At 30.0% G+C, this 25097-nt stretch overlaps 1 protein-coding gene across 2 annotated transcripts in view; it reads right to left on the bottom strand.

Moving 5' to 3' along the window:
• LOC112686703 (lachesin-like) overlaps positions 1 to 25097 on the bottom strand; it is a 280882-nt gene that overhangs the window by 16283 nt on the left and 239502 nt on the right. For both annotated transcript variants that reach the window (XM_025559111.1, XM_025559112.1), the window contains exon 8: positions 12893 to 13041. In XM_025559111.1, coding sequence (XP_025414896.1) covers positions 12893 to 13041 — 149 coding nt within the window. The remainder of the gene's footprint in view (positions 1 to 12892; positions 13042 to 25097) is intronic.

Below are 25097 nucleotides of genomic sequence, written 5' to 3'. Positions count from 1 at the left end.
TATATTAATATGTTGTGTAATACGTTAAATTTATGACATGTGTAGAAAACTTGGGTACGCTACTATATAAGCATAGATACGGTCTGCGATAAACATGAGATAAACATAACAGAGTTATGCGTGCGTGTTACGGCAATCTCGCTCATAATTAAATATCATGCAAATAAAAAGTAATTATAATATTTTCTGGAAGTCGATAAAATCGTTTTGTAATTCGTTAACCATGATTACGAATACGAACAGTATTTTTTTGTTATTATATTACATACCATAAGCGGTGTAGGTAAGGAGGAGGTGGTTGGGGGTTCGAACCCGATTTCCAAAGTCCTAACTTCATATAATTCTTCCCTGCGCCCTTGCATACCACAGCCATAAGGTAAACGATAATATTGTACAAAATTCGTTTTTAAGACATTTATTATTGTAATAACGAAAAAAATATTATAATTATGTATAATTATAATATGCAATGCTATTTATTTATTTATTTTTTCAAACAATATTACCATGAATGTATGAGTTAACAAATGGACAAACACAATGAAGAGACACGCATTTATTAATAATAACACGACGAATACTGCACGATTATTATTGTTCTCGCAATTTAATGTATAATTAAACAACGCCAAAAATCCAAAATAATAATATTCATTCGCAAAACCTAATTTAAAAGCTACAAATGTATTATTTCACCAAAATGACGATTAATTTCATTCAACAAATGGGGCGGCGCTCGCAGATCAATTTTCCAAGACTTGTTCATTGCGTAATTTAATAATTTCAAATTAAACTCGAATACGAAATTCTAACTACTGAACATGACGGAGGGAAAACTAAAAATATTTACATTAGGAGGCATTAAGTTTTATGAGAGACAAAACCAAAGTTGTCATTTCAATTCTCAATGGACCAATTTCACTTCCACTAACCAGAATCAACCTCTGCTCAAAAGCTCAAGTTAAACAACTTAAACTTTAAAAAAAACACATGAAAGAGCAGTATTATTTAACAAATTTACCATCAACATCGTGGAAAATAATTAACCATGTCTATTGGTATACTATTAAACAAAACGGTTAAATTATAACGAACACTTTGAAACGTATAATTATGTATTTCTAAGGGTAGTTTTACATAACATTCGCTTGAATACGAAATCTAAGTAGTAAATATATACACCTACACAGTAGGGTACTATTAAATTGTACACACAAAAATAATCGCAGAACGTGGAATCACTCACGTGTAAAGTTATAATTTTGTGTTGACTAAACAGGAAGATAAGAAGCAATACCTTATGCCAGCAGTTGAGAACCTTCTATCTTAAAAATTTCCTGATATCAAAAAATCTACTTTGGTTCGTAAACTACTCAAACGGATATATAAATATTTATTTGAAAGAAACTCTTTGAAAATATGATAGATAAAATTGTGTTTTTAAAGTAATACTAATTTATCGAGCTACATTGAATTCCTCAAGTTTGCAAAGATACACAAAATACGTTATATGTAAAAATATTACGTTACGTATGGAGTTACGTTTTTTAGTGGCGCCAACTGCATAAGTTATACATAACCGTTATTTGGAAATCCAAAAATAAATTTTCGATGACATCTACAGTTAGCTGCTAACAAATTTGTTTAACGAAAAATATAGAATACATATATTTGAGATAACTTGAAAATACTGAAGTATGTGGTGGAAGATTTTTAGGTAAATGTAAATAGATTGTATTTTAACCCAAAATAATTGTCAAATCTCACAACGAAAAACGAAAACATCAAATCTCAAAATATTGTGCAATGACTATGAAATTGGAGTTGAAATTCTCATAAATACATATAGTTTTCGAATGACTGAATCATTAAATGATAATGACGAAGTCGAAACAGTGCAAATATGATATAAGCGTAACAAATATTCGTTAATAAAGTCAATGTTGATTTAATTATGTAATAGCTGCTGAAAATAATTGGTTTTATTTAAATGGTGCACGCAATTTAAATAAATAATGCGGTCATGTATACAAAAAGTTAAAGTGTACTCAGTACAGATATTTAAAATCAGGCTTTAGTCTTACGATATTTTAATTAATTCAATAATAGAAAACTTAAATGCATTGCACCTACCCATTTAAATTGAATGGAAAAATAAAATGATATCAAAAAACGCATAAATGACATTTATTTTCAATTATAATTTTCAACAAACATGTTTTCCGTTTGCTGCTGTTGATTTTAAAAGCTGAGCATCTTCGCCTGCTGTTGGTATTGGTTACGTATAAAGTGGGGCTCTATTAAGAAAAATAAAACTTGCTGTAGTGTTGTTAAGTCATTAAGCCATACGAATGGATAATTAAATCGAATATATTATAACACATATTAATAGTATAATTTATATATTTCCGATCGTGTTTCATTAATATTTTTTAGGAAAGACATATTGCACAAAACCATTTAAATCAGAATTTTATTTTGTTTTCATTTATTCATATTTTTTCACAACTTTATAATACTCATGATCTTAAAAAAAAAAAGAAATAAAAAATATTAAAACAAATAATGAAACAAATCATAAGTCTTAGTTATATAGCAGATTTATTGAATTAAATGTATTTATGGACATTATTTGCGTGATTGTTATTTTATTATACCACTGAATATATATTTTACATCCGTTGGAATTACAACATTTAAATAAGCTTTCAGTATTCCACGTTTTGAACAATTATATGCACAATACAATTCACTATGGTCTTAGGTTAGCATGATTTATGGTTTCTGGAAACTTTTATTTGACACTTTATTCCATTTGTACAACACTTTTACCGTCTTTCGTCTGGGAGTTTTTTTTTTTTAAGCTTTACACGAATGTTTTCTCGTGACGAAATATTATGTGTACACTCATGATTTATGACTACGGCGAACAATCGTCCAAAATACTGTTCTTTGTCATTTCAAATTTTGTCTATTTGAAAGTTCAGTACGTTTTCTCATATTGTACAGCTACGGCTACTAAATATATATATATATTTAGTATCATTTGTAGTCTGTAGTTAATGGAATTGAAACGTGGAAGCGAATTTTTCTGACGAAGGCGAATAACTGCGGCAAAAACATACTCCAACATACAGATCTGTAAGAATATTTTTAATACTTTTTGCTCCACTACGAATGCGTTCTTCATAAAAATACAATAAGGAAAAAAACATTAAAGATAATTACGTCAGAGTGGTCATGAATTCGATATTATAAGATATTTTTGTAGCATTATAGCTATTTAATTAAACCATCCATAAATTTTCATGTATATCAAAATTTGGAGCTGTTGCACTAATAATCAAAAAAATTAATATATAAAATTAAAATAATTATAAAAATAAAAGAAACAATTTCATTTATGCAAATGAATGAATTCCTTAGCAGTTTTCGTTCTTCGTTTTGCTGGTGAACATACCTACAACACTGAAAAATGTAAAAGGAATACTGAAACCAGATCGGGTTAACTCAGTTAACTGCTTTTATAATGATTATTTTAGATTGTTTAAAAAAATTTTACTATCCATGACTGTATAATAACTAAAAGGCGGACGTTCATGCTCTAAAAAGTTGTAATATATGTTTTATAAAAGTTTAAAATAAGCTTTAAAATATGCTCAATAAAACGACATTTTAAAAAATGTAAAAACAATCAAAATATGTAATAAAATAGTAAATAATATTTATTTAAACTGTTTTAAAACTTAAAATAAAAATTAAATGGATGAATTAAAAAAATATATATATTTATATAGTTTTCTTTTAATGTAGATATAATCTGAAAAATTAAATTAATCGTTACAATTATTAATTTTTTAAATTTATTTAAAATTTAATTAATTTTATTTACTTGATTTTGCATTACACTGAACAAAAATTCTTTTTTAAATACTTTGAAAGTTTTAGATTAAGATGACGTTACACACCCGTTTCTTGTTGCCTATGATTATGTATTTGGAAAATTGCTCTCATTCGGACTGTAGTTATCCCACAAAAATCGGATTTTGACCATTTATAGATAACAATATTAAACTATATTTCTATGTTGTATAATACGTATTAATAGACTAGTGTCTATAATATTTATTGATAAAGATATAATTTAAAAAATAGTTATCAAAATAGACAATAATTTAATGTAAAATCCAGTAAAATCTAAGTATACCGAATGTGCATAATTATGCATTAATAAAATATAAATATGCTTTGAAAAAAAAATTGATCGAAACATGGAAATATATGCAACATGATATGCAACAAAACTTTACTTTCATATTCTATAGGTTACCAAAAACAAATTTTAATCCTACTATGCAACTTTTATTATTAAAGGAAAAAAAAATATGCTAATGCATGAACAATCGCCCTTTAATAATAACATTCGATTTGAGAAACAATACAAAACTAATTCATGAAGTGTGCTTACATTTGCTAGTAGAATTTTACAATGAGGTTATTTTAACCACTTGGGAATCGAAAAATTATCTGTTTAGATGTATGATAGTAATTATGTAAAATATCCAACGAGTTTTATTGCGACAGCATGAAGACTTTGGATTATGTTTAATGCCGATAAAACGAATTAAAAGCACGCTATTTTAAAATTTATGTCTGCCACGTACATTATAAATAGTACATAATACGCACGTTAGAAGATCACATCATTAAAAATGTACGAAATGTATTATACTATTATTCGTTTATCAAACCTTAAATAAAGATGAAAGAATTTTTTTCAGGTCTGATATTCGATTTAATGTTTTATTGAATGTTTAAAACCGTCGATTCAATAAAATCTATTTTATCTAAAATTTATATTATATCGTACTATTAAGCAGATAGTCTACAGTACTTACATGTATTCACTCTAACAAATGTCATACATTTCGAAAAAATATTATTCAAAACCGATTCGGTTTGAAACAATTGTGTTATAATATTTTATAAGTGTATATAAATATAAAAAATGGCATGACATTTTATTTGGACTTCAGGGGTTTTCTGTAGATTCCATAAAAAGCTTTTTAAAGCATTCCATGAGTAACAATGTAGTGGGGGGAAATTTTTATAATATCTGTTACGAAAAATGTTACAAATACATAAAACATAATACTAGGTATCTAAAAACTAAAGCTGTCTGATGAAATACAAGAGTTAAGGTGGTTTCGGGGTAGATTTTTTTTTACTATTAAAGAAATCGCCTCAAGTCTTTTATAAAATATGACAACAGGGTCTGCTTTTAGAACAAGACAATCCTTCGTTTATATTTGTATCTATTTAAATGTTATTTAAAAAACAGACACTTCATCGTATATCTGCTTAGAGGAATGAGCTAAGGCTAAGTCAAATGATGTGAGATGGGATAGTGGTTTGTGACCAAGTACGGGTGGTAAATCTCTCAAATCAATAAATAATGTACGACTTAAGACAAGAATGATCCATGAACCGTATAACTTGATTAACATTTGATTGAACCATACAATTATTATAAACAAAAATTATCTATTGAATTTTACCGGTATACCTATTAAATAACGATGATGATAATATGATGATAGATTAATAAAATTTCGTATTAATCTTTTTCTGCAGTTTTGAGCAAAATATTTTCGTTCAAAGTTAATTCTAACACCGTAATGAAAACTAAAGTATTTGCGACGTCACTAATGATTGATGTATTCGAGCAAATCGATCTAAAAGTATTTAGAAATATTACTATTTAGCTGTTCTGTTTTCATTAATTCTAACGGACAATGTTGAATGTCTATGGTTAGATACAGTTTAAAGTCAATACTGCAGACGGTGCGTGAAGAATCGTTATATGGTTCATAGTCAAAACAATCATTCGAGATTCATGCTTACATTAAGGCAAAAAATATATCATTTCACAGTTATAATTTTATTATGATTATTATTATTATTGTACACTGATGTGATCAATTTCGGTCAGATTACTGTCTCCCCTCCCCGTAGGAATATATAAATATAAACATATATATATATAAGATATACGAAATAATTGTTTAGAGATAATTTTTTACATATATATATATATATATAAATCTCGTGTCACAGTGTTTGTGACCATACTCCTCCAAAACGGATTTTCATGAAATTTTGTATATACATTTGGTAGGTCTGCGAATAGGTTTTAATCTATTTTTTATACTATTTTTTATTTTTTAAGTGCTATTGTTTAATAAATCGTAGTTTAATTTAAAAATGTTTAATCCATTCGATAACTGTGCAATTGAAAATGAATTATTAAATTATACTATTAAAAAACTATTAAAAACTATTAATTTTATTTTTGGTATTAAATGATGGGTATTGCATAAATATTAAACAAGATCCCGCAACAGGTGCCAAAACAATCAAGAATGTTGATTCGAAGGATTATTATGAATATCGGATGATTATTAGATGCGATCAGGACAACGTTTTTCTACGATGTCGTGAGCTTTGTCAATAATTCATGATCGACATGTATGTAAAGATAGAAAGCGAACGATTACGATACTTGCGATTCAATCAAAAAAAAGCTGCGTGCGGAAGATTCTCAAAACAATTGTTAGATATTGGAAAGTTACTACAAATGAAACGGAATGCATACCATACATATTTTTTTTTTTTTTATCTACTCCTGAAAGCGTAGCTTGTGATGGAGCAGAGAGTTACATTTATAGATAATTTACATAAAAATAAATACATTTTTTATATAAAACGATTTGATCATTGAAACATCATTGATTCGCAAGATGCCTCATTGACCAGATATTTCCCAACGTACACGGATAATACATAAATCATAAGTGACTGGCAGAAAGAGTAATTTTAGCAGCAAAAAATGTGGACATCAACAAATTGAATCTCAAGATATAACATTTGTTATCAGGAAACTTGGTGTCATACAAATCTATTGATATAGTTTGCGATGCTACTGAAGCTGTAAATTATCCAACAGAGTTTTTAAGCTCATTGGATTTACCAGGCAAGCCACCTCATAATTTACAACTCAAGGTTGGATCTCCGATTATTTTGCTTCGTAATTTGAACCCACCACGGTTGTGCAACGGTACGCGATTAGTCATTAAAAAATTAATGAAAAATGTTATCGAAGCCATAATTTTAATGGCGAATTCCGAGGTAAAAATATATTATTACCGTGAATTCCTATTATACCAACAGATGTGCCAATACAATTTAAACGCCTTCAATTTCCAATTAGATTGGCTATTTGCAATGACTATCAATAAGTTTCAAGGCCAAACGATGTCTGTCTGTGGCTTCGATTTTAGCACATCATATTTTTCTCATGGACAATTATACGTGGCGTGCTCTCAAACCATCCGGTTTGTTTGTGTTCGCGAAAAATGGGATGACAAAAAATAATGTACACTCTTGCATTAAAGGCATGATATTGTTTTTTTACTAATATTATCATAATTAGTGATATACTCGTATATATATACGTTAATTTAAAGGATCAATTTTAATAAATTATTAAAAAAATTAATGTTTGATATTTTTTCATTTTTATATTCCGTCATTGTTCACAGAATTCCATACCTTTTACACTTATAAACCACATCCAAACACACTTATATTAAATTTAATTATTTTTTTCTAGCAAAATATTCCCTAGAAATGATTTATATGACAAGACAATGTTTGTCGAGTCGGCTAGTATATATATATATAACTATCTAATTATATATCTAAATAATAATCTATATATATATAGAGCATTTTGTTTATTTGCGAGACTTTCTTCGAATTATTTCATCAAAAAAAAAGTTATCTTTATAATAATAATATTACCACCACCTATAAATCGTTTAAATTTTGGACACCATGCACTTATAATTGTATAAAAACACCGTGCATGTGCGTACAAATATGTACGTATCTTGGGAACCGATCGTGGTTTATTAACTACCCCCAGGAGGTCCTAATAATGTCTGTCCAACATAGCGATCTATCACAAGACCTCAAAACCACATGTGCAGTTGGTAACGAGACTGCTATGCATATATAAGCACAATAAACATCACGTCGCAGACATAGTACACGTAATGAGGGTGGCCCGTGTGAAGTGCAATATTTTCGAGTACAATTCCCCGCCGTCAGTTTGCAAAGCTTTTTATGTTCATTTTTTTTACCATACACATATCAAAGATCCTTGGCTATGGATATTACGATAGTAATGATTCGATGGCGGTGTTCGTGGTGTTAGCGGTGGCGAAGGCGAGCTTCACTCGGTGGATATTACCAACACCTGTGTGATAACGTCACCATGTGTCGACCGTGTCCCTAGACACGTATGTCGGAGAACGGACAACGACATAAAAATAATAATTGTAAAAAGATCGGACGGAGAAAAAAATATATTATATTTGATATATATATATATGTATAATCGCGTACGCAACTCAACCTAAACACGGCTGTACATCATATTTTAAATTATTCGCTTAATCCCCTTCCCATCTCTATTTATAACACACGCGCACGTTCAGACTTTGGAATTAAACGAACAAATAGTGGCAATATAATGGGCAGCTTAACAATCTAAAATTTGTTTTAATTAAATACATGACAATTTATGTAACAATAGCATGGAATTCACATGCTTGACTCCTATAAATAACGAAATGTATATAGGTTTTTAATTACGATAGTATTATTTTTTTTTTTTAGCAATTTTTTATTTATACAATTTGTTTTCAATACATACGTTTATAATTTTCACTTTATATTACATAAATTTATTCAAATTTTTCTTTACATATAATTAATTAATGATTGAAAATTTTAATTTTAAATATTAAGTGAGCCTGTTTTATATGAAAAAATATCACTTTAATAACTAGGCAACTATTGGCTGATAAAATATACAAAGTGAAAGATTTGTAGATGAGAATAGCATATAATTTAAAATAACTGTTACATTTTTTTTAATAAATTTCAACATGGCACTATAAAACATCCAAAAAATTATATTTTATTTATTGAATAATGGTCAAAATAATAGGTCATAGAAACACGTGTAATGTACTCTAAGGGCGAAATTAATTTATAATAATAAATAATAATTATATATATTATAAATAAATATTATGTATTATGTACAATTTCTTCCGTCTACTGACCAATAATATATTTAAAAATATTCACCGTCTTAAAGTTCATTAAAAAAAGAAAAATACGTAGCACATGAAGCAAAACAAATGTTTAGCTATGGGAAAATTGATATATTTAAAATTTTGCTCTCCTTTATTATAAGATAATATTCAGTTTGTGTAAGTGTGTTATTGAATTCAACTTAAACGAACAGAGGACAACGATAGGTAGAATTATTGAATTACGTAGTCGCACTTGGATGATATATTTTTAAACTCTTACGTACAATCAATATCGAATAGGTTTCTAGTTTCAAATAAATGCGAAAACATTTACGGTTTTAAAAGTACCCCCGAACTGAAACTATATAGAGAGTACATTAAATTTCGTTTCACCGTTATTTATTTATTTTATTATTATTATTATTTTTTTTTTTTTTACGACCGAGTGATCAATAGAAATATACGATGGCCAATAAACGGTTTTGGACCATTTGCCAAAAACCCCTCGAGGTGATACGGCATTTCTCTGCAATTTCACGGCACGACATTATTAGGTCCCTACCAGGTGTAGATTATTACTCGCTACGAATATTGGAACTCATTATCGTTAAAAGCCTCATGGATTGGGTTTTTTTTTTTTGGTTTGTTTGTTGTTATTTAGTTTTCAACAACACATTTCAACTCTTTGTACTTCAAACCTTATAACACAGCTGTAACTTTTGTTCGAAAAACATTCATGAATAGTGTACAATATACACTAGAGATACGCTTGTATTACAAACTATTTTTTACTATTATTATGTTCAGCTGTTGAAATACTTTCAATTGAAGATATCGCGATATCACTGAAATAACAATAAAATAAGGATAAGATACAAAACATTTAAACGTAACAAACACTCAAATACATTTCCAAATTAATTTGTATTCGAATAGCCGTTGCATTTTAAACCTCCCGCCGGTGTGTAATCTATAGAATATGATGACGTTTAACAAACCAACAACGATCACCATCAACTTTGGGTATAATATGGTTATTATTTTATTCCCATGAATATATTTATTTATTCCTTATTCATGACACGGTTTTTCTTTAATTGGTTATACTTAATGGTTTATGCCTAATGGATGTGAGTGTAAATCATGAAAATTGTACATATTATATTCTATCAAACGGATAACGTGACAAACAAATGTAATAATAATTTAATAACGACTCGGATAAAATAAAAACAGCAGTGTGTATACGGTATTGACTATTTCATTAAAACGAGTGAATAATAACGAATAAATTATAGGTATGACTTGTCTTCTATGTATAACTATTATCATTATTTATATAAACTATATATAATTCAAATAGTCATTAATTTACGGATTACTTGATATCAAAACGTACGAAGATTAATCATTACACCGTGGTTTCCTCTTATAACATAGATGTGCAATAAAAAATAATATTTTACAATTGAATTTTTAAGGATTGAAACAGTTTTAGTTTGACTATATAAATGTTTTCAGTTTTTGGTTATTTAGGAAATGTTTTTATTATAATAATATCATATATATTTATACGAATATTGTGCACTTTTTTAACGCAAATTTTTTAACCGATCAAAATTATTATAAATTAATATATTGTTAAAAAATTAAAATACACATCATTAGAACAAAATAGGATCGAGTGTTTTTTTAGGTATTTTATTAATAGTAGGTAATAAATCTAATTGAAAATAGTAAAACATCCCTGGTCAAGTGTAGATAATTTACTTAGTATTATTATGGATGAGTTTGTTCTTATTTCATACCTTAATTTTTTTTTATTTTCTTTTTTTGCGAATTAAAATCTCAAATATAAATTTAAAACCATATACCACTAAACTACGATATAAGATAAAAATACCATAACGTCAAAAGAAATACAATTAGGCTCTAACCATGGAATTCACTTTTCGTCGAAGCTAATGCTTATCCATAATTAATTGCTACAATAAATTAAAATTTATGAACATTATACTTTAATTTTTACTATAGTCATTGAGTTTTATAATATCACACGTAGGTAGGTGTGTTAATAATTTTGCACATGTTTACTTTTCGTTAGTATCGTTCATAAAATATGATTAAATTATTTCTTATTCCGACAATGTCCATTTTAGCAAGTACTTGGGTTGCATGCAATTTAAAACTATATAATATTGTCAGTAGAAGGATTGAGAACTGGTTCAAGTTACAAAGATTTATCGTATTTAATTTTAAACAGAAACAATTGCATTTTTTTTTTTTTTTTGTTTATTTTTTGTCATTTCATTATACGAAGCTATTTTAATTTCTGAAAACGCCGTACAAAACAAACCCATTATTCGAACCACCTAGTGATTTGTCGCCTCCGTGCTTCGCGGCGGAGGGGAAAAAATAAATAAAAAACTTTACAGGAAACAAATTCTACGGATGGATGTTTACGCGGTACCAAACGACCACACACACTCACGTGCTAGTGGTATAATTGGACAACGCATCAATAAAATACCGGGTTAGTCTCGGAAGTTAGGCGTCGAGTACGACGGGTCCGTTAATTGCGAAGGGATTACTGCGGTGCACTATTGCTGCTATTTTTACGAACACTGCAATCTGTTAATACGGGACGTTTTAGTTTTCCAGCGAAAAATATACGTGGAATACCGAGTGGAAAAGTTCATCCGATATTTCTCACTTGTGCACAATCTTTAACGTTGCACGCAAACGTTTCCAAAACACACACACACACACACACACGCTTGTGCGCACTCAACAACGCTTAAACATGCATAATATTTATTTATAACCTTCACGTATGCATATGTACCAAATAATAATTTGTGTAGACGGAGCAAGTTGTATTTATTTATGTCAGTAAATTTCACATTTTATTTATCTCTTTTTATTTTTATTTTTCTACGATGAAGAAAAACCAACACAGCCATACCTCAATCTCTTGCAATCATACCATAATCTCTTGCGCATTAGGAAATGAGTACGCACATCAAAATAATAGTACATTATCGAATGTAGTGTCGTTAGATATTTTAAACGGATCACCGTACGCGGTATGCATACCATTATACATGTAATAGGTGTACATGCGGATATCGGTTTATTTACTCTTACTGCAACTATCACCGTTAATCCGTTGCGTATAATGATTCCGAATGATAATTTATACATATGTATAAATTCCTATAGGATACCCTGTGTGTTAATATATGATAGTAAAAATCAATTACCTAGGGTTGTTATGCTAATACACGTGTACGTACAATGAGTACGGATAATATCTGATTAGGGTCAACTGCAAAAACGGTAAGTAACGCGAAATGCATGTTTGGAAATGATAATAATAAACACGACGAAATGGAGTTATGTATAATTAAATTGAACGACAATGATGGCACAGTTTCCACAGCGAAACCACTGACTCGTCTTATGTTTTCAGACGATAAACGTATCTGAAGGTTGGTACGATCAGTTGATGCATTAAAAAAAACGGAAACTATGTTTTTTTTTACTATCGCAATATTTTATTTTCTGTTATATATTATCAACTGTCTCAACGCAATAAACTCAACTCCTTGAACGTTAACGTTTTGGTTCCTTCGTGTCTATATGGTACCTATATTAGGTACTTTTTAGTTTCTCATTCTTACTAATATTTTATAAAACAATGGATTGAGTATTGTTTGGCTTACCGTATAATCTTATTGAACCATTCGCATGTCCCATTGAATTTGTCGCCAAACATTTGTACGTTCCGACGTCTTTGTACTCGAAATTTTGAACATTGAGATACATTTTTACTTTGTAGTTGGTTTTAACCTCTTCTAAGTAATATTTAGGCCTGAAATATGATAAAAAATTATTTTTACGCTAATTATTACTCAAATAGTAACAGGTTACATGTTTGTATTCGATCCATTTTCAGATATGGACTGGATGTATATATTTTTAATTTTTTGATCATGAATGAAATATTTTATTTTATCTAATATGTTATTAACTTTATTAATTAAGTTATGTGTAAATTATTATAGTAAAAGCTAATAAAAATAAATATTTTCCAATTTTTATCGATAACACATTTCATAAACCTTGTGTAATAAGCACCCATAAATTTTTAACTACAACAGAATATTTCAACCGTTATAAACCTCAAAGTATATATATCTACACTTAATATTTATATGAATTTAAGTACTAATGTTTTTTATTTATATGTTCACTTCAATTTATTTGTACATTAAGTTTTGCACTGTAACGTATAATGGCCAAAGTAGACGTGGGTTGTAAAATAAATAAATAAATAAAAACCATTAGAATATATAACGATTATGTGTTTTTTTTTTACCAAACATTATTTTTGCACTCGAAACAGTAATAATTACTCTAATCGAAAATAATAAAGTATTTCTTGAGCAAGGCTGGGTAACTCAGATAGTTTTTCAATAAAAAACAAAACATATTGAACCGTGATTATGTGAAAATATTTTAATCGAAAAATATGTTTTTATATTGTAAAGTACGAGTGTGGGCTAATTTTGAAACAGTAGTAATATCTACTAGAGCTGTTAAGGTAATGCGATCAAAATAACAATAACAGTAATAACAAAATTTCCTGTGACAACGGTTTAATGGTTCTTAACTGTGTACGTTTATTTATTTATTTATTAATTAATTTACGGAATAAAAGTTCCTTATTTAGTACAGTACACAATAATAATTCAGTAAAATAAGATAGCTAACATATACAAGGGGCGATGGCCTAAAAATACAGCAGAATTATAGGTACAGTAAATATAAAATAAAATAATTAGGATACAAGTAAAATTACATACAATAAATGTACAAAAATAACACAATTTAAGGTAAACTGAGAAAGGAGGGGTCCTCGTTAGCCAACCGCATCATGCGGTCAATTGGTTTGTTTTGACCGTAATTGGTACAGTGGAAAGGTATAGTAAAAGGAACTCGAGACCTTGTGGCCCGATGTGGAACTTTAAAGTTTACTTGGACGAGCAGTGAAGGGGCATTTATGGAACCATCGATTAACTTTTTTAAAAAGACCAGATTAGCTTTAACGCGCCTATCTGCTAAAGATGTAAGGCTAAGCGCGTGCAATACTGGAGTATAGTCATGAGGAGGATGGACAATTTTTAGCATGTAAGCTGCAGACGACAGAAAGCGCCTTTGTACTCGCTCTAAGTGGCAAGAGTCAATTACCACAAATGGGTTCCAGAGCACAGACGCATACTCTAGCATGCTTCGGACTAAAGAGCAGTAGACAGTCTTGAGAGATCCAGACAGCTTGAACTCATTCATGGTGCGCATTACGAAGCCAAGCGATTTGAGGGCTCGGCAGCAGATGGAGTCAATGTGTGTTTAGTTTTACTTTGAGCAGGAAATACTTGTATCTTGGAATAATTATTGCATACCTTTAGGCTCAAATCGGTGTAACCAAAATTGTCGAAAAAACTTGTAAAAAATACTTATTGGTATGATATTGGTGCTTTTCCACAAGCCATTATCGATAGTTGTTAGGGGCGAACCATCGAAGATGAATCATTCCAAACGAAAAAAAAAGATATTTTAGTTAAATAATTCTAAATAAAAAATATAAAAGAAATAATAAGATAATAATAAGTAATAATAAGGATTAATAAGAATTTATACTTAAACCAATAAAAATAATATCTTTACTTTTAATAATTAAGGTGCAAGCAGCAATACACATTTCTTTTTAATGTTTCATTCGATTCAGTCAAAACGAACAGAAGTTGGATTTAGCCGAACTGTGTTCATCACTAAACTTTACGAATTCAAGTAGTAATATTTTAAAGTTTATTGTTCAACTCATCTAAAATTGTCATCGAAATGTAAGAACAGTTTTGTTCACAACAATGTTTCGTCGATAAATTACAACTATTGGGCGATCGGAAAGATTTTTAATCATTCAGAAACCGCGAAGAAATTGTGTTTAAAATATTTTTAAACGCATGTGTTTGCCTCAGGCATTCTAGTCGTTCCGGACACTCGGTGATAATCGCTTCGAACCCCATCGTCCAAGGACTACGGTTCCAGACTGACACCGTAAGCGGTTTAAACGGTAAGGTAATTATTTCGCTTCCCCGACCAAACACCACCTCCTTTACCGCCAAGGATTACCCAATGGCAGTCCCTAACCGGTGCAAGATGAACCTATGACTATTATCGCCAAGTATCGTTTGGTTATCGCACTTGGATGGTAACGAACGCTCATCGAGGTGGACCGATACGGTTACAGTGAACCGGACACGAAAAGATCATCGGCCAACAAAAGCGCCAAGGATGACTGTCTCGGGAATCGCCGGCAAGTATTCAAGAAACAATAGCATTACACCAAACGTACAACTATGGTAAACGTCGCGATGTAATTGATAATAAACAACAACCGCATTAAGATATTGATAAACATTTCTGCCGGTGACGACCCTGGGTTGAGTTGTTTCACTCTCGGGATGGAGGAAAAATATACACGCGATCCGAACTACGACAAGGGCGTAGAACACGACGTAATACTTTACTTTGCGGTTACTGTCCGTATACCAATGCGCGTCTGTGATCCGTGCGAAACAAACTATAAACATCGTGTATTGCGATGCGCGAAGTGGAGGCCGTGGAATATTATTGTTATAATAATTTATTTCGGTGCAACGATAGATACGATATTTTAATCGTTTATCGACGAAAACTTTTAATTTTTGATGGCATAAGATTTTTTCGTTTGTACTAAAAACTAGTCAAAATGGTTCAGTGATTTTTATTGGTGCGAAGAAAATGTTTATGGGATAGGCGTACTCCGTTTGTCAAATCGAAATGTAGTAATAACAATAAATTATACGTACACTGGTCTAGTATCTACGGTCTGTAGAGAAAAAGAAAAAACACGAACATACGGATCGTTTTTGAATGCAGTTTTAAATACGGTATCCATATAAGTACTTTTTTGCGCCGCTACCGATCCTACAAATATGGCGGTTGTCGGCAACGACTTGCGTTTTGTGTTGAGGACGGGAATGCAGGAGGGTTAACCACAAATACAAGGTTACACAACCTTTAGGTCGGAGACACGTATATTTTTATAATAAATAATAAATTAGTGGACGCCCAAATAAAACTTAATCGTAAAATCTAATTAACATCAATAATACATCATATACAATAATAAAACCCGCTTTGATCGGCCCACTGACCACGTGGGGCTAAATAATAAAAATTGTGACCTGGTGGCGACTACACGGCTCTTGAAATGTTTCCTGGGTTTCCCCAATTTGTAGGTCTCGCCGGAAAATTCCACATATATCCTCCGTGGATCGAGGAAAAACAAAAAATCTCCACAAGTGCCCGGTCGCGGAGAACCGGAGCACGAACGTTACACCACTCAAAAAAGACAAAAAGGCTCAGCGGCCAACAGCTAAGCTTACGGCCGAGACACATGAGCGGGACCGCAGGAGGGCAGAGTATCCATAAAGATATCGTAACTCGTTCCGTGTTCGAATAGTACTAAATTTAATTAAGTGTGAGTTATTTTTTTTTTTTTATTATTATGCGAATTCATTATTTGTTTTAACGATTTTTTCTTTTGAATTTGAAATACTCGGAATTCAAAAGCAATTTAAATAAATAATACTTTTACACATCATACTATTCAATATACATAATAGGCGTCGCAAAGGGATCGATAGTAATTTGTAATATTCATCTCGTTCTACATTTCACTTTAATAAAGATTTTATTCATGTTCTACTTTTGTGATAAATGAGTTTTTTCACGTTTCCTAATTTCTAAAGGGAAAAAAAGAGGATTTTTAAGTTTAGTTCAAAACGCGTTTAATGTTTTTAAAAATATTGAGAAATATTTTTCTCTTGTGACAACAACTTCTCATAGAAAACCACTTCATTAATAATAATATACTTTATCACTTTGAATCATCCATTTCTTATTAGATATAATGTGGGTTGATATTTCTTGTAATTATTTTCTTTCGATATCATAAAGAGCACATAATAGCAGTAGTTTATGAGCCTATATTCATAACACGATACTAGTTGTATTTTTTCTGGATTTTGAATTTATTTATAAAACTTATGAACAGTGTAAATATAAATATGATAAAATAAAAAAATAGTTAAAAAGTGAAATTATAAAATAAAAAGTTTGAAAAACATGTAATTCGTTTCTTTCATTCTATTCACAATAAGATTTTTAAAATAAAATTGCACAAACAGTTTTAATATCTTAGAAGGCTGTTTATTTTTTGCTTTACAGAATCTTAATTTAACACAACAATAAGGTTATTTTTGTATCATTTTATTAATTTAATAAATTAAATTGGAATTCCTTTGAATATTTCGTATATGAATAAATACATTTTTAAAAAATTAAGTTCTTCATAAAAATAATATAGTAATATTGTTATTATTTATTTTCAATTCGTTTTTAACTCTTTAATAAACTTTAATTTTATGCATGTAAAAATATTATTTCGTGAATTATATTGGCTAAAAGTTAATAATAATATTTAAAATAATTTCATTTGGATTTAAATAAAACAAAGAAATAAAAATATGTTTTTTCATTGAAGACCATAAAAAAAGAAAAATAATAATGTTTATTACTATAAACTACAATTCTAGTAACTTCTAATTGAATAAGATTCTGTCGCGCACTCAAATTGGTTCACGGCGGCTAGTAACGGCGAGGAAGAAAACAACACTTAGAAAAATTTAATATAACAAGTATAGATGACTCGGCTTAATTTAGACAAACACACTGTAAATATGCAAATATATATAAAGTTAAACTATAAATGAATCAAGTCAGACACGACTTATATCAACAATAACATAGTCAAGTGCTTTTTAGAATTTTGTGGTAGAAGTGATTCTCAGTGCCTAGTGAGCAGGTGCCTTATAAAGCAGTACACCTGCGCCATAGCCCTTTGTACGGGAGTGGCACGATGATGTAAAGTGCTTTTGATTGGTCCATGCCATATGGCATGATGCTGACGTCTTATGACGTGATGTTGTATAATAACGTAAGTAGAACCTGCTCATTACAGTTCTTATGAACCTCAACTATGTCTGTGTATTTCAGATCGTATGAATTCGGTATAATGTTTCATAGTGGTTTCACTATGAATCGCTCTTTGAGATAGTTAAAGAATAATAAATGATAATTATACTCGTAAAATATATAAATTGCGTAATACATCTATTTCACCAATAATATCAATAACCAAATAATAACTTTTCTGCTGTAATTATGTTTACTAACGCAAAATAATCAAAAAATAAAAAAAATAAAATCTATTTATTAACGAATAAACTATTCTCTACGTACCTAAAATATACAAAATTAGTAGATCGATTTACATAAATTAAAATAAGAAAAAAAAATTTGAATTTTTAAAAAGGAATAATTAAATGTTAAACAGCACTTTCGGATTACTAGTGAAATAGTTTCAGAAAATATTTCCAGAAGAAAAATTTTAATGACAACTTATAATGCATAGTATTTTTTCGTGGTCGAAAACAAATCTCTTGACATAGTATAATAATATGTCATCATATTATGTAGGAAAATATCTGGACGTTACACAAAACCTGACACAACGGGAAACGTAAATTATCGGTTCGGGGGATCGCGTCAGCCAATAATTTTGTTAACTTGTTGATTATGACCCGAGCAAAAGGCGTATTTGTCTCTAAACAGGGCAGTTTGTAACACTGACTTAACCATCCATATGCTTTTAATATAATTAATTCATTGTTGTTTTATTTTAAAAATATGAAAGTAATCACGTTTATAAAGTATTAACCGTGATTGTATTTTCCATGACTGGATGACTGAAAACTGAGGACCAGATGCCAATGTCCTGAAAAGTTTACCAAATTAATGAGTACTAAAAGACGTGTTCTGTAAATTAACTCAAAGCGATCTATATTCATTGAATCATACTATGATCCAATGTTAATAGCTTAATATAATTTTATTGAAATGTCGGTATGAAAATAGATTTTAGAAAATGGCTTAGGATGAATAACATCCATCGGCGTATGAAAAAAAGACAAATTAAAATTGATTATTATTAATTGGACTAATTTATGTTGACACATTTTAAAAATTCTTTTTCACAACATAAATAACCAAATACAAATAACTATGAGGTAGTCTACGAAAATTTTATTTTTCTAATGATTTTAATACATATCGTATACGTATTATAGCCATCAACATTTGAATGGTATTTTAGATGTTGATTGTAGGTACTCCACAGTCCTCGAGACAAAATTGTAAAAATATTGTTTTGATAATATTCAATAGTAAAATATCGTTTTGCAAGTAGTTTTTATGTAAAAAATACGTCGTTTTCATTTCCCACACCTATAAAGTCGTATTATGCATGTAGACATTTTTTTTTGTGCGCCAACCATAAATTTAAACGATTTTTAGCATTTAATTGTACAGAGTGCATTATTTCTGTGGTTTCATGCGAATGTACACCGAAAAATCATCGCTTGCTTATTCTTATGGCTTAGCGAGGTTATGAAATCTAATACAAATATTAAATGTTGAAAAATCGCAAATATTTCAAGTGTCTACAATTAAATTGTATGTAACCTCGTCATCATTTAGCCTCAAAATCACGACGTGAAAGAAAATAAGATATATATAATTCGCCAAGTTCATCGTAATGAAAACAGAAAAGTCGAAAGAACCCCAACAATGGTTCACCATGTGTCAAAAAAGCAAGGCGTATTATTACCCTGTCAGTTAATGTTATTCTTAACCGATGTATTGGAATTCAGTGGTACAGTGACTATTGAGTGTTTTCATTCGTTTAATTTCGACCAAACAGTAAAGCGTTAGCAAGAAACTAAGAGTACGTATAGATCTAATGAAGTACACGTTGAAAATGTTGAACTCAACAACTCAACTCAAGTCAATGACTCGGAAATATGCAATACGAATTTTTGTTATTAAATTTAATTTAATTAATCGTCATAAAATCGTGTGTGTAAAATAAAACCATAATTATATGTTGATGGTTCATATCTAATAAAATATTATAAAGTGACGATGAAAATATTGAAAAAAAAAAAAGTAAAAAATTAATCGGTAGGGGATAAATAAAACTCTAGGGATCGATCAAGGGTTAAGTGAATGAGTAAAGGTCGGGAAACGGTACAGGGATGAAGAATACTACTTAGTAGATACGCATCCACGTCGAGAATGGGCGACCGCAGAAGAAATATTATTTTTAGGGTGGAAAAACGTGTAATAATATCACAAATCGAATCACCGAAGGGATCAATCGTGCTCCGGGATGGTTAATAATAAAGGGCAATTTCTCTCAGTGTGAAAGTAATTTATACGACGTTAACCGTAGATAAATGATTCCCGTTCAGCAGTTGATAGAAAAACGGTTCGGCATCAGTCGAAGAATGGTGCGTGAGGTGAAATGTCCTTAGGACGACTCCGCATCAAAGCGTCCTCGGTAATTTGATTACCCAACTAAGTGTCTTCCGTTTTTCGTGATAATACCTAAATATAGACTAAATACTAAAATACTACGACGAGTTTACATATTATTTGTGATACCTGACAAATTGCTGTATTTGGGTGAATATTAGCTGACGTTCATCGTAATCGGCGATACTTGGTGGGAGATACGCGGCGCTCAATGAAAAAAAGAAAATTGGTCGCGAAAATAATATGTTCTTTTTTAAAACGGGTTTTAGACCATATGATAATTGATAACGATATTCAACCTCCACTCACGTATCGTTGTAATTTTATGTCTACGCGTAAATGTATAAATTGATCAATTATTTCTATAATTTAATGGAGCATGGTGTATGAAATATACAGTAATAAATCTGTAAAATATAATTATAGTCATAAATGTTAATGATATGAATGATGAATATATTTAAAGTTAAGCACATATGTAATGGTGAAAAAAACTGAAAAGTTTGATTCTTTGGTGTCATTGTAACTTACCTAAAATATAATTACTTTAAGCACTAACCGTTTTACCGTTTCACAATGTCTATGTTATAGAAGGCTAATATTGTGATTTTTTTAACACAATATTTTAGGAGTGCATTGTGTGGCGTGAACTTTAACCTATTAAGGTGAAAAATTTTAAAAACTGAACTAAAAAAATATATATAACTAAGATAATAGTTTCAATTCTATTCATCATCGAATTTTATACACTTTTATGTAGATTTTTACGTTGCAGATAACAAGCGAAGTTTTGGAAAATATCTATTTTTTGTATAATTATTTCCACTAAGTTGAAATAAAATATACTACAAAATGGTTATAAATTGATTTATCGGTAGACATATAAAAATGGAATTTTTGTTTCTTTTTCTTTATTTTTAGTTTTTGTACAATGTAGATCAAAAAAATTCAATAATCTTCGGTTCCAGGAATTTTCATTACTTAACGCATTTTTTAAATATCAATAATTCAACATTATATTATTCGTAGTTGTTCATTTAGTTTAAAAGTTTTGTTTTTCATAGATATATTGTATTAACAAAAACTTAAAAAACAATAATTTTATTTTATTTTCCAGATAAATGTATATATACTTTAAAAAATTGAATAAATTGTCAATGTTTTAAAAATATGCTAATTGCATATGTTTTTAAAGTTTTGGTTCGTAACATAGTATTCACAAGTATGCCCTACTTAAAATATCGAAAAAAAAAGAAATTGATTTGAGAATTTATATTACTATTGATTATAAATAAGTTTTCCAAACTTTTATTTTTTATTTTTTTTTATAACGTTATTATTTGTGACGTTATAACGCAACAAATTAAAAATAAAATTAAATAAACGATATTAAAAATTAATGAAAAACGAACATAATTGAAAACCAATAAATCATATAATTAATAATGATTTAAGATAAACAATGAGTATTAATTAATAAATCTACATATAATATAAAAAAGAATAGCTAATAATATTTTTTAAAATTAAGTTTATATGTATATCGTTTTTAAATTTTATAGTTCAGTGCTGTGGTCGTTGACCATGAAGCATCGTTCGCTATTATATTGTTTCGTAATTCGATTACACATAAGCAATTCTGCTCCATTTTTCTATCATTTAAAAATGTGATTCTCCTCAATAGTGATTTACAATCAAATTAAGCGCAATTTTATTCAACGGAAGTTGTTCCGGTCACCACATTTGGTAACTTAAAAATTAATTACCAATTTTATTAATTGTAATTGTTATTTACGGCGGACGCGCTCGGTCGTCAATCACGTAATCGGCTATCGATTACACAACGCTTTCGATTAGTGATAAACCACCATGCCGTCGCATAAATCTAAAATCTTCGTATCTCTGTTAATCATTCTAAATCAAGTATTTAGAACATGCCAAATAGATCAACAGGTCAATATCTAAATTCAGCTTCCAACGACAGCTGGATCATTCCTACTTCAGAAAAACGCCAAATTGCATCTCCATCTACCCCAAATTCAAGCCAAAAACCAGCAAAAAAGTATTTATTACTCAAAATTGGTTTTCCCTATTTTCGGATCCGACCGACTTATCCGAAAACATTCTAGAACCATATATCAAGACCTTGAGCATATATGAAAATCTTCTGCACTTATCAAACATCCACCACCTATTTTCATTCATGTGCTTAATGATTATAATAAGTCATTCTGTGAAAATATAAAACAACTTACGAAAGAAGAACTTTTCTTATTTATAATTTCTATCAACGGCATCAAATTCTCCACAAGTTCATCAGATTCATATCAATCTATCTTTAAATTTCTACAAACTAATAAAGCTGCTTTTCACAGCTCAAATAAAACAGAGCCTTAGAATATTTAGAATATATAATAACTTTAGAATATTTGATAGAAATTTACACCACCCACTCCAATCACTGAAATAAAAAAAGAACTCTCAGATATCGGACACATGCTTTGTTACATCATAAATGTTTTACATAGAAACATCAAACAACCGCTCCCACTCTATTTCATCTATTTAGAACCTGATATTAACAACAAGGATGTCTTTAAAATTGACCACCTTTATTATACTAAGATAAAAATCGAAGGGTCTCGAATAAAAAATCAACCGACCCAGTGACTCCGTTTCCAAGGTTTCTGCCATACAAAATTATACTGCAATCATCCGCCTAAATGTGTTAGCTGCGGAGACTCTCACTTCTTTCTCAATCCTACGTTCAAAGGATATTTTAGGCAACTTAATGTCGTTCTATGTTTCTTGATATGGACCGAGCTATACAAGAGCGGAATTCCCGTCAGGTCGTCAATTTAAAAGTAGAAACGCTGAGGACTGGAGACTAACCCTCTAAAAAATGTTCAACGATCAAATGTCCGGACGAAATAACATTGTTTTACAATGTTCGATAGCATATTTTACATAAACAAATTGAGGAAGGCGATGGAAGAATCATAGCAAATCCAAGAATACCTACAAAATCAAAACGATATCACGGTGTTGAAGTTTTGTTTCATACGGACCACCACAAAGAAACCGGGTTTTAATAGTCATTTTCATAAATCTCTACTACGAAAAACGTTATGAAAATAACACTCTACTTTCAAAAGGTAGTAGGTACTTCCTTCTATACGTTTAATTGTTTAGAAAATTCGTCTCGAAATTAAAATTTGAATGATTTTACGGGAAAAACTCTCATGCCACATTTATTCGTCAGATTTTGATCATTTTTTTTTCTGAAAAATGAGAACATTTTGTACGTCGGATCAAAGCTCTAATTTTCATTTTACTTTGAACAGTGCTAGAAAATTACATCTGAAAAAAAGCAAATATTGTGCATTAATGGAATGAATATTTTAGATTTTTTAATTATAATTTTGAAAATTGTATTTTGATCTGATCTGCGAAATGTTTTCTTCTTTTGAATAAAAAATTTTAACAAAATTCGAGAATTCTATAGGACGTGAGAGTTTTTCTTATAAGACATGTTTTTGTATATTAAAACCACACTGGCTCGACCCCTTTAACAAAAGTCGAGATACACATTCATGTAGCTATATTGCCTATATAAAATGCCGTCGGATGTAAAATGTATCACTTTTGTCGAAATCAAATTATTATTGTGCTACGCAATTATAACATGCGGATGAAAATGTCAATCATTATTTAGAGATAAATAATAAATAATCATCTCAAGAAAATAAAACGATTATTTGATGATAATTGTTTTGTCTTATATTGTGTTATGATTATAAACAAATGTTTTATTGCAAATAACAAAACTTAAAAGTTGTAAGCAGGGTATGGAATAATAGTTTCTCCTCTTTAAAAAGTGTTTTAATTAATCACGATTAATCGAGAACAGTGAAAACAATTCGATCACTGGAGCCACGAAGTTTCACAAACCGCGATCTTACGCTATCGGTGTCGCGTAAAGATTATTGTTTTCATTTTTTTTGCGTGTAAAAAAAAAAAAAAACCCCAACGCCGATGGACGACGCGATCATTGCCCGACGGAGATTACATATGCACACGTGTCTGCAAAATACGGTCGCGCAAGTGTCTGTGACGGGTTCCGTACGCCGAACACGTTCTGCACAGGTCCTTTGACCGGTTGTGGCCACCGGGAATGTGGATGGAACGTGATGATGCCGCGATATGTGGGGTTGAAAATCAAACCGTACGATTGGCTGGCGATGGGTGGGGAGGGACTGGACGTGAATGAAGACGGTAAAGACCAGTGGTGGGTCCCACAAGCTCTACCGTGGACGGTCGTATGAGTGGCGACCGCGCGCCAAATGCCCTAACGGCATTCGAATTGTATCGCGTGACTTTACGCGC

This window comes from Sipha flava, unplaced genomic scaffold (genome assembly GCF_003268045.1).
Source record: "Sipha flava isolate LNK unplaced genomic scaffold, YSA_version1 323_pilon_pilon, whole genome shotgun sequence".
NCBI lineage: Eukaryota > Metazoa > Arthropoda > Insecta > Hemiptera > Aphididae > Sipha > Sipha flava.
This window is presented reverse-complemented; position numbering and strand designations above follow the sequence as displayed.